Source organism: Phyllostomus discolor, chromosome 13 (genome assembly GCF_004126475.2).
Source record: "Phyllostomus discolor isolate MPI-MPIP mPhyDis1 chromosome 13, mPhyDis1.pri.v3, whole genome shotgun sequence".
NCBI classification, from domain to species: domain Eukaryota; kingdom Metazoa; phylum Chordata; class Mammalia; order Chiroptera; family Phyllostomidae; genus Phyllostomus; species Phyllostomus discolor.
In genome coordinates, this window is record NC_040915.2 from 25,824,276 (window position 1) to 25,836,447 (window position 12,172).

Sequence of the window (12,172 nt, forward strand, 5' to 3'; positions counted from 1 at the left end):
CGTTTTGATGAAGTATGTGAGTAGCCCCTGCCCTCAGCTAAAAGAGTCAACAGTTCCAAGAATCTTTGAGCTGCAGTACTTAAATAGAATTCTTTTTCTTCCTTTATAGTCAATGCCTTTAGAAAAAAAAATAGGCATTTATTTCAAATGCTCATCAGGCTGGGAAATTTTGTTTGTTTTTGTATTTCATTAGATGTGATAGAGGAGACAAACCCAAATTTCCAACTGCTTATAAACAATAGGGAATGGTAGAGCCTGGGGCAAATAAAAAAAGCATATTCCCCCCCAAGGGATTTCTGGCATTAATTATCTTTCATAAGTAAATCACACACACAAAAATGTTTAAATGGACATATGACTTTTTTTTTCTTTCAGGTGGTACAATAAGAGTATCAGCCGAGACAAAGCTGAGAAACTTCTTTTGGACACAGTAAGTCTCTACATTGTGCTGTTGTTTTTCAGCCATGCTGTGGTTTATGCCAATGCGTGAATCAATATATTGGATTAACAGTGGTTTTCAGGTCTGGTAAAAATATTCTGGGGATTTACAGGACAAGCACGCAACAGGATGAGGGCTCTGGGAAGGGTCTGAGGCCTTGGCCTTGGCTGGCAGCTGTAGCCGCAGGTGTGACGGTGTCTCAGCTGTGAAGGCTGTCACCAGGGAGCCGTGGAGCTGCCCTAGCCACCTGCTTCTCTGTCTGGGGGAAGGGAGGCTGTGACTCAGCTTCTGCCTGCTGGGGCCGTGGGCGCAGAGGAAATACACCACAGTTTTAACTCGTTTTTTAATGCAACAGTTCTCCAGAGCCATGCAGTGTGAGTGGCAGCCCTGATCCTACCGGGGGCATCAAGATTAAGGGACAGAGGCATGAGAAGAGAGAAAGCATGGTGGGAAAAGTACTGGGTCCTGACCCCTGCTCTGTCACTAGCTCAGTGTGTGACTTTGGGGGTGTCTCATCTTTCTTCTGGGCCTCAGTTTCTCAGTGAGAGGGAGGTGAGCATTGGACTAAATCAATTAGTTTATCAGCATATATGCCTAGAGGAGTGGCTCTGCACATTAGAAGCACCTGGGACACATTTTTAAAACCAATGCCCAGGCCAATCTCCAGATTCATTAAGTCAGTCTCTCCAGGATTGGAAGGATCCAGGCATGAGTAAATTAGATAAAAATCTCTCCAGCCGAGTCTAATATTCAGATGATACCGGCGGCCAGGGCCCAACACTAGCCTTACCAGGGAGACTTATAAACAGTCGGTAGGAGTTCCCGAAGGCATTGGTCTCCTTGTGCCAATAGTCAACACTGTCCCTGTCACTTCCCTGTGTACCATCCTCCAGTTATGATTTGAAAGTATTTCCTATCTTTAAGAATCTTAAACTGCAAATGTCTCCTGGTGGGATGAAGCTGGAGTGGCCAACTCATCCCGGCTTGCCTGGGATGGTTCCACTGTTAACACGGAGACTCCTGTGTCCCAGGAGCACCCCCGCCCCCGTGCCAGGCCCCGGCAAACCGGCCGGTGGGCCATCCCTGCCATCCATGATTTTGGACGGTGGTCAGGAGTGAGCCTTGGAGAAGGAAACCTGGGAAGAAGTCAGGAAGGACATGAAAGGCTGTGATGGGAAGGGGTGATGAATATTCTCAAGGAATAATTTAAAGACAGAGAGTTCATTATTAATATCTATTTACCTTTGCACAAGAAAAACTAATAGATTGATTCCTTCTATCAGAGGTAAAAAAAATATGACATCTGTAAGAGGAAAATGGGAGGGGAGGAGGAAAATCCACAGTCCTATTCGGGAGCAGGGAACCTTATTTTTCCTCTTTGGGGAAGTTGCTAACAGCAGGCAGCTAACAAAGAACAGGAAAGATGTGTTGCCCTTGGGCAACAGGTCTTCATGGAGGAGGGCAAGCCTAGCTGTTTGTGGATTCTCCGAAAGACTGCGCGCCTACCGGTGCCTATGAGCACAGGCTGCCTGTTATGTCCGCTGTCTCACTTATTGCTTGTCTCAGTGACGGTACATTTGCACCATTTCCTTTATAAGGACTTTTCAGTATAAACTCGGGGAACTTACCCTTTTGCTGAGCACAGGACTAAGGACTCAGGCGTGCTTGAGACAGGATCTTTGACCTCAGTGAGCTTTAGACTCTATTGGGAAACAAAACAAACTCTGCAGAAAGGCTGAGAGGATAATCTAAGGCAAACTGGGAGCACATGAGGCAGGCTTCAGTGGCCTGTGAGTTCAGGGAAGATGCTAGCGGAGTTGGACCGACTTCGTGGAAAAGAGGAATGGAGCTGAGTCATGCCTGGACTCTGGTGCCCGCTTGGTTCCGCGCTGACTTAGCGTTTCCTCTTTTCCTGTGGTTCTCCATAGAACCACTGGGAAACTTTTTAGAATGCAGATTCCCAGGGCCCACCCCAGACAAACCGATCAGGATCTCCATGCTGAGTTTCTGGGAATCTGTATTTTTTTTTTCCAGTCAAACTTGAGTTGCACGTGTACCCAGCTCCGCACCTAGTTCCCCCAACCTCTGTGACTGGATCATATAATAAAAAATGACCAGTTGAGAGGAATGCAAAATTATTTAAACACCTGGATTACACTAAGTTTAAACAAGTGAGGTTTTATTATTTTCAATCACTCCTTGGTTCATGAAGTGTTGCCCATGTGCACTTATAAGAGCCCACAATACAGTTCCTTGAAGGGACTTAAATATATACATTCCAATGTCCCTGATGGTTGACACATTCCTCCTTACTAACACTCTGAACTACTCGACCAAATCCTCTTTGCCTCCTAAGGTAATGCAAGGGCAAACTTCAGTGGGTCCCCGTGTAACATGTTGTTTAAAACAACAGCTGAATTGTTTCATTGGTGTCTCCTTATCTAACAAGTATAGGACCATTAAGACATGGATTGACTCATGGCAATGAACCGATAATAGATTTATTTCATTTTTATTAACAAAATCTCCTGAGGTACTGCCCTGTACACTTTTCTCCATTTTGACAGAAACCCTTTATCATGTACCTGCTATACCTAGGAACCCAAAACTGTGCCTATGACAAGTACATCAAATGCTTAATAAGTGGTTTTAAATTAACACCTGTGCTTAAGGAGAACCTGGCTGATGGTGAGCATTATTGGGGGAGTTTTTTAAAAATATAAATTCTAATTCTCCAGCCCTCACCAATCAGAACCTCCGGAGGTGGCATCAGGTGATGCTGGGACCTGCCCCAGCTTGGGAACCACAGAAAAGCATTTCGTATGGTGTCCTACCAAGTCCTCAGATAACACCTCCTCCAAGAAGCTGCACGTGCTTTTCCTCTCCCTTTGACTCCATGTGGTACAATGCTGTTACTTCTCCAGTGGCACTGTTCTCACTCCGCCTTGGGCCTCGGGAGTTGGTCTCCCGTCTAAACCCATTTTGCAGAGGGTAAACTCTTTGCAAGCAGGCCCTCTGTGCCTTCCAGCATCACATGCTGGGTGGCCTGAATTTCGGGCAGGAGCTTCATCTTGCACATTGATTATCTTATTTCCATGCTTCTAAGTTGTCATTAAAGATGCAATATTGACTTATGAATGGGTATGTTTCAAGAGAAGAAAAGAACCAGCTCTGGAATAAAGAGTGCTTATGTGTCAGACCCTTTTAGACTATAACGTGGCATGACGAGACTGTGAATTATCCCTCCATCTTTTTTTGCAATAACCTAACCTATGTGTCGAGATTATCTTCTGTAAGGTCACCTTCAAATCATATGGACAGAAAGAAAGAAAGACCATTCTAACCCAGTCAACCTGTCTCATATGAAAGCATGAATTAATACATCCAACAGATGGTGACTCATAGCACGTGGTGATAATGGCCATGATGGTGCCAATAATCCTTGTGTGGGTATCATATTCCAGGAACTGTTCTCAGCACCTTACACTAATTCTCCCAGCAATCTTACAAAGATCACTTTACAGCCAAGAAAACTGAAGCTCATACATGTAATCAGGAAACATCTAGAATTCACAGAACTATAGACCATTAGAATAACAATTCCCTTTAAACCAGCACAGGGGTGCTTCTTACAGACACATGCATGGATGTGTACACACAGTTCACAAGAGGATATCGGAGTTAAGTCCTATTCTCCCATCCCTGTATTTCTTATTCATGCATTTCACCTCCTTGGAAAGATTTTTTTCTCTTCTTACCTGTTTACTTATTTTTTCCAGATAAAGTGTAAAAGGTATATGGAGACCTTGAAAATCCCATGGGACTCCCATGGGAGCGAGGCTCCCCACCCCGCCTGCCCCGGGCTGCATTGCCTGGTTAGTGCCTCTGGTGTGGTGGTGATGTGAGCACAGACCTGTCAGGCCCCCGTGGTCTTGGCGGCTGTGACTTCCTCTGAGCCCTTTTCAGGAAGTAGGTGGTATAGCATGTGCTGGATGCCTCATTTCCTTCAGTACTCGAGGCCACCTCAGCCCCAAAGCAGTTTCCTGTCACCATCACTGACTGCTGCCTAGGGCAACCACCACGGAGGGAGAGCTCGGAACCTCCTCCTGTGCTCGGAGGAGCCGACTGCAAGCCTCCCCTCTCCTTCCTTCGTCTCACGTCTGTGGGTCGTTCTTGTTAACAGTGGAACCCCGCTGTGATGTCCAATTTTTGTCCAAAAAGTAAATGGCTTCTTTGAAAGAATACCAACAGAAAATGTTCTTGATCAAATAGAAGAGGTGTTCCCACTTCTCTCTTCACAAGACAGTTGGTAACTTTCTGGTCTTTTTTTTTTTTTTTTTGATGTACGTTTCTTCCCCTTTAGAATAAGTTACATACACAGATAGAGTCACCTCTTCCTGCCTTGAGTTTAACCCAACATATTTCAATGAGACGAGAGCAAAAGCTTCAGTATTTGGCAAAAGGAGAAATTTTGGAGACAATCTATGCTATATGTAATGCGTGGATGAACATTACAAACATAGTGAGAGATAAAATTGACACCTAACAATGTAGAAACTTAAGGGGCATGACACGAAGATTTGATAGATGTGTAAATTGCAAACTGATCGCCACAATTACTTAACAACCATCACCACACATAGTTACAAGATTTTCTTCTCATAACTTTTCAGATCTACTCTCGGCAACTTTCTAATACACCACAGACACTGTCAAATACACAATTCAGTATCATTAACTGCAGTCACCATGCTGTCCATTATATCCCCGTGACTTCTTTGTCTTGTCACCTTAAGTTTGTGCCTTTTGACTTCCTTCATCCAATTCCCCCACTCTCCAGCTCCCCTCTCAAATTTCAAAAGAGACTTTTGAAACTCCCAGCAGAGATAAGAGTTTGGGGAGTTTCACAAAGTTTATGTGGTAAACTATGTTTGGCAAGAATGAACAATATTGTAAGGGCCAGTCATCCCCACCCTCCCACACGCACACAGTCACACACACACACACACACACACACATCCTGCAGGTTCAGGGCCAAGTTAGAGGAAGCAGGTATGTGTGTGTGCAAGGTAAGCTTCCTTACTATGAGTGCTGTTTTGTGAGACAGAGACCACTCATCAGGACTGTTATAAAGAAGAGCTGCGTGTTTAGCTGAGTCGGTGAAGATCAAACTTGAATGTCTGTAGGGATCACGTGGCCAGCTTTTGAAAAGTTCAGGCATCAAGAGCCCCGGTCTTGGAGAGTCTGGTGCATGGATATGGGGTGGAGCGTGGTCAGCTGCTTGCTGTCGCTATTTTGTTTTGCCCGGGTAAATGTGATCATCAGCCATGTTTGGGACACAGGGGTTTAGGTAGTGAGGCCGGATCAGTCGTTCTCGACCAGAGGCGATTTTGTCCACCAGGGAACACTCACTCATGCCTGTCACCCAGCTGTTACAGACCAGGGATGGTGCTAAACCTCCTGCAAAACCTCCTACCACACAGAATTACGGGGCCCCAAATGTCAACGGTGCTGAGGTTGCGATAAGCCTGGACTAGAGAACCTCTCTATGGCCCTCTCTAATCCCAAGATTCTAGGATTCAAACAATCAGCATGGCCATCTGTGGGTATTATTTGTATGTGTAGACAACCCACCTTTGGGGCTGGGTGAGTGGAGGGGCCAGTGTTGCTCGGAAGTGCATGTACTCTGCTCCACCTGCTACACGTGTGGGCCCACCACACAAGGCTTCTGGCTCCGCTGGCCTTGACAGAAGGACCGCGCCGTGTCTACATTCAATAAATCAACTAATAGGTTTTGCAAATATTACCAACAGAGATTTACTGCTGGGTGGGATCAGAGCATTAGAAAGGAAGGACTCAAAACAGAATTAAGATTTTAAAGTTCCCACCAGGAATGAGTAAACTGGTATATTCATTTGCTTATACTGATTTTATCAGTGCTAGCAAAATTGTCAGAGGGGATGAGGGGTGCATATCTGGGTCTTTCTCTTCTCTCCACTTCTCCCGTGCAACCAGGAGCTTCATGTTTTTCTCCTTTTGCCCTACAGCAAAGTCAGCACTGACTTTGAAAAGGGCCTACAAATATTTTTTCATTGAAAAACTGATGGAGCTTCCAGAACAGAAAGCTTATGCCCCTGTAGGGGAATGGAGATGTGACTTCTAACATTTGTTGAAGGGAGGCAACACGGAGTAGTAGAACGAGCATCACTTTGCTTACAGGCCAAGTTCAAGGTTCAAATTCCAGGTCACCCACTTAATGGTTGTGGGTCAGGAGAAAGTCACTTCAGCTCTCTGGCACTCAGTATTCTCATCAGGAATGGCAGATAGAGACATCTAGACTGCAGTGTCCTGGTGAAAGTGGGACAATATCTGTCATGAATCTGGTACATGGTGAGCTCCAAGAGGGCAGAGCTTGTGTCTGTTTGTCTTCATTACTACTTCTGTCACCACCGGAACACTCTCTGGCCCATGGTGAGAGCCTGAGCGATATCTATTGAGTGAATATGCAAACTGGTGGCTACTATTGCTGAAAGCCTGCTCTGTACCAAACTGGCCTACAGAATTCCCCCTGTTCACAAGCAATAAAGTTCAGGAGCTGGGTACATGAGCCTGGTTTTCTGGGGTCACTAAGCTTCCATTCTTTCTAACCATTCCAGGGCAAAGAAGGAGCCTTCATGGTACGAGACTCCAGGACTCCAGGAACATACACCTTGTCTGTGTTCACCAAGGCCATCGTAAGGTATGGTGCTAACTGGCTTGTCAGCGTGGGGCGAGACAGTCCTGAAGGGGGCAGGGAAGGAGGCATACACAGCAACGTCAGGCAGAGCAGGAGGTCGAGGGGTCACTGGGGATGGTGTGCTTTCCCTGATCCCACCAAGAGTGTCAAGGCCAGAGAGACAGAGGATATAACTGTGGTCCCTCAGCTGGCAAATGACAGAGCTGGGACCGGAGGCCAGGTTCTTTTCCCGGTTAGCACCCCCCAGCACAGAGCTGTAAGGAGCTAAAGTACCTGGCTCTGTATTTGATGAGCTTAGAATTAATTACACAGAATAATAAAAAGGTACTTCTGAGTAATAAAAAGGCAGTGAGAAGATAGGAATTCCAGTTCTGGCTCTGCTAATAAAGCTACCTACCTACCATTTACTGAGTCCTTCCTATGTGCCAGAACTTCACAGACCATTTCCGATCCTAATACGCCCTGAAGGCAGGCGTTACTATGCTTCTTTCACAAACAAGAAACTGAGGCTCAAAGAACGGCTGGTACCTGTCTGAGGCAGTGGAGATGCACTGGTCCAGCCCCTTCATGCTTCCTCCGGCTGCCGACAAGGCCCTCACTGCACGTTCGCCCCTCTCAGGACCATAAAACGATGTCAAATTCTCTTCTAATTAGAAAATAAGGAAGAATAAGACCTTTGTCAGTGACCAAAGTGAAGGAAGAATTAAGAGGAGAGAGAAAAGTAACCATTAAGCGTCCTTGGGAGGACGGAGGATGTGAACGAGACTCAGAGCAAGAGCCGGGGCTGAGAGAGGTGACGGAGGGGAAGGGTGCTGCTGGGGGATGGGAGTGTGCCGTGCACATCACAGCGATGAGAGTGACCTGCCACTCCAGAAGACAGGACGGAGAAGCGAGAACTAAAGCTGTGTGGGGTCCTCAAGATCACCCCCAGGCTTGGTGACTCACTGGGAAGACTCACAGGATTCGGCATACAGTTATACTCAAGGCTAAGATTTATCACAGGGGAAGGAATCAAAGCAAAGTCAGCAAAGTAAAAAGGCTCGTGGGGCAAAATCCAGAGAAAAGCACACACAAGGTTCCAAGAGTCCTCTCTTAGCAGGGTCACACGGGACAAGCTGGATTCCTCCAGCAGCCAGTTGTGATGACAGGGCTAGAGAGGCGCCTACCGAGGGAGCTCATGGGAGACTCGGTGCCCAAGGTTTCCGCGGGGGCTGGCCACATAGGCAGCCTCTGCCCAACGCAGAGCAAAATTCCGGGCTCCCAGAAGAAAAGCCAGCAGTGGGCAGAACCACATTGTCTATACAAACAATGTAGGCCCGGGCAACCACCCACGTTAGTTAGAGTGTGGTGAGAATCCTCCCCGACCCCAGGTTCTCAGACACCGGCCACGGGGCCTGCCTGGCAAGCAGGCCTGTCTAAGGACAGCAGTCAGGGCTGCCGTGTTAACTCTGCTGTACACATCAAATTAGTGCAGAGGGGCCTCGGTTGTTTCCTTAATATACGCTGATTATTAGTGAGACTCACAGAGCAGGGAAGGCAAACACGCAGCCCGTATGGGACCACTCCCCATTTCGTGGCTGTGGAAGCAACATCACGGCACTGACTCTACTCGGGTCCCCACACAGCTCCCGAGTCCTGCACACAGCACCCAGGGCAACCTGTCCACATGGGCACAGGTTGAAGCATATCTGTCGTCCTTGGGAGGGTAAAAAGCCAAGCTAGTAGGAATCCGATACTAGTCGATGTTTTTGTGTCTAAACGCTGATTCTTAATCACCGCATTTATGTTTTATGTGTTTAAGTGAGAACAACCCCTGTATAAAGCACTATCACATCAAAGAAACAAATGACAACCCCAAGCGATACTACGTGGCCGAGAAGTATGTGTTCGACTCCATCCCTCTCCTCATCAATTATCACCAGCACAACGGAGGAGGTGAGTGCTAAAGGACAAGGTGGGGACCCTCACACAGGAGCTTGGAGAGAAGTGACAAGCCCTAGCCTGGTGTCTTTATGGCAGATAAGCTGACCTTAAGTAATAATTAAATATACAAATAGAAAAGGATGCCGAGTATTGGATTATAGTACGCATTTTCCATTAGCAAATTCTGCTGTTGGAAGAGTGGGATTTCACCACCTGTGTTTCTGAGTGTTCTCTGAAGGTGTAAGATCAGTGATTGGGCTTTGGGCTTTATTTCTTCCTGGTGGTTTATCTAGGACGGTGAGCACCATGAGGCTCTAACCACAGCCTTTTGTTTTTGAATTGATCCAGGCCTGGTCTCTCGGCTTCGCTACCCGGTTTGCTCCTGGAGGCAGAAAGCCCCGGTCACAGCAGGGCTGAGATACGGTGAGCAGCGCATTCAGGAATGTTAGACATTTGCACTAAAACCCACATCCCTTGAGGTCTGGGGCAAATCTGGATGGACTTTCCGTGAACCTAACTCTTCCCCAGACCTAAAATGACCATGGGAACAGGTGCACTGTGTATGTGGAGATGGTGTGTGTGAGTAAGAGTTATCTATAGGACAACATTTATCTTGGCCAAATCAATGTCCACTGGTTTTAGTTAAGAGTTCATCAGTGAAGTGTTTATTGAGTATCTACTTTGTACGGAGCACTCTACTAAATGCTACTGGAAAAATACTAGGGAACAATGCCTTAGTACTATGTCCTCACCCTTTTTTCTAGAAGTTTGCATTGTCTAGTTTGTCAGGTATGGGTTCGTTGCAAGGGCTGTAAGCTGGCAGCATCTGTAAGTGTTTCTTTGCACAGTGTGAAAATTTTTTTGAACACCATTAGGAAGGGCATGAAACTCCTGTGCCACAGGCCCTACTATTCCCTCTTGTCCTGAGGGACTGCTTCAGCCACTTGTGATATCCACCTGGAACTCAAAGGCAATGAGTTGGCATCCCCTTGTCCAAACTGCGCTGGTTGTAACTTTCATTTGGTATCTCCCCCATTGGCTGTTCTCACACCTCAATGTGCATCCGAGTCATGTGGGATGCTTATTCAAAATGCTCACTCCTGGGACTTCCGGCCAAGATGGAGGTATAGGTAGATACAAAAGATACCTACCTATCTTTTGTTTGTGCCTCCTCACACAAACAAAAGAAGGACAACAATTTAAAAAACAAACAAACAAACAAACAAACCAGAACTGACAGAAAATCAAACTGTATTGAAGTTTGACAACAAAGGAGTTAAAGAAGAAATACTCACCCAGACCAGTAGGAGGGGTGGAGATGGGCAGCCTGGGCGGAGAGGACTTGTGGCTAGGTGGTGGCTGGCTGGCGGACTGGGTGGTCCCACATTCTTGTGCAGACAAACCTGGAGGAACCACTGGGGAGTGAGACAGGCCTCACAACCCAGGGTTCCAGCATGGGGAAATAATGCCTCAAAACCTCTGAATGAAAAAAGCTGTGGGAGTTGAGACAGCAGTGGGAGAAACTCCCAGCCTCACAGGAGAGTTACTGGAAAGACCCACAGGGTCCTAGAATGTACACAGGCCCACCCACCCGGGAGTCAGCACCAGAAGGGCCCAATTTGCTTGGGGGTAGCAGGGAAGTGACTGAAAATCACCAGAGAGCAGAACAAGTGGCATTGTTTTCTCTTGGACCCCTCTCCCACCTACGGTGTCACAACGCAGCACTGTGGGTTGCCCCACCCTGGTGAACACCTAAGGCTCTGCCCCTCACTACAGAACGGGACAAAAAAAAATGGCCCAAATGAAAGAACAGATCAAAGCTCCAAAAACAGAACTAAGCGATGAAGAGATAGCCAACCTATCAGATGCGCAGCTCAAAACACTGGTAATCAGGATGCTCATAGAATTGATTGAGTATGGTCACAAAATAGAGGAAAAAGTGAAGGCTATGAAAAGTGAAATAAAGGAAAATGTACAGGGAACCAACAGTGATGGGAAGGAAACTGGGACTCAAATCAACAGTTTGGACCAGAAGGAAGAAATAAACATTCAACCAGAACAGAATGAAGAAACAAGAATTCAAAAAAATGAAGAGAGGCTTAGGAACCTCTGGAACAACTTTAAATGTTCCAACAACCAAATCATAGGGGTGTCAGAAAGAGAAGAGGAAGAGCAACAAATTGAAAACTTATTTGAACAAATAATGAAGGAGAACTTCTCCAATCTGGGAAAGGAAATATAGACTTCTAGGAAGTCCAGGAAGCCCAGAAAGTCCCAAAGAAGTTGGACCCAAGGAAGCACACACCGCGGCACATCATAATTACCCTATCCAAATTAAAGATAAGGAAAGAATATTAAAAGCAGCAAGAGAAAAGGAGAAGTTACCTACAGAGTTCCCATTAGACTATTAGCTGATTTCTCAAAAGAAATCTTGCAGGTAAGAAGAGGCTGGAAAGAAGTATTCTAAGTCATGAAAGGCAAGGACCTACATCCAAGACTGCTCTATCCAGCAAAGCTATTCTTTAGAATGGAAAGGCAGATAAAGTGCTTCCCAGATAAGGTCAAGTTAAAAGAGTTATTCATCACCAAGCCTTTATTATGTGAAATGTTAAAGGGATTTATCTAAGAAAAAGAAGATGATCAAAAATATGAACAGCAAAATGACAACAAACTCACAACTATCAACAACTGAACCTAAAAAAACAAAAACATACTAAGCAAACAAGTAAAAGAAGAACAGAATCACAGAAATGGAGATCACATGGAGGGTTATCAGCGGGGAGGTAGAGGAGGGAGAATGGGGGAAAAGGTACAGGGAATAGGAAGTATAAATGATAGGTACAAAATAGACAGGGGGAGGTTAAGAATAGTATAGGAAATGTAGAAGCCAAAGAACTTATATGTATGACCCATGGACATGAACTAAGGGGCGGGGGGGAATGAGGGTGGGAGGGGGGTGCAAGGCAAAAGGGAATAAAGGGGGAAAAATAGGACAACTGTAATAGCATAATCAATAAAATATATTTAAAAAAATGTTGACTGCTGGACCCTCCCCAACACTTACCAAAATGTTC

At 46.0% G+C, this 12,172-nt stretch overlaps 1 protein-coding gene across 1 annotated transcript in view; it reads left to right on the plus strand.

The window, feature by feature from the left end:
- ITK (IL2 inducible T cell kinase) overlaps nt 1–12,172 on the plus strand; it is a 56,436-nt gene that overhangs the window by 33,350 nt on the left and 10,914 nt on the right. The window contains exons 8-11 of the mRNA XM_028528071.2: nt 376–430; nt 7,096–7,178; nt 8,977–9,110; nt 9,447–9,521. Coding sequence (XP_028383872.1) covers nt 376–430; nt 7,096–7,178; nt 8,977–9,110; nt 9,447–9,521 — 347 coding nt within the window. The remainder of the gene's footprint in view (nt 1–375; nt 431–7,095; nt 7,179–8,976; nt 9,111–9,446; nt 9,522–12,172) is intronic.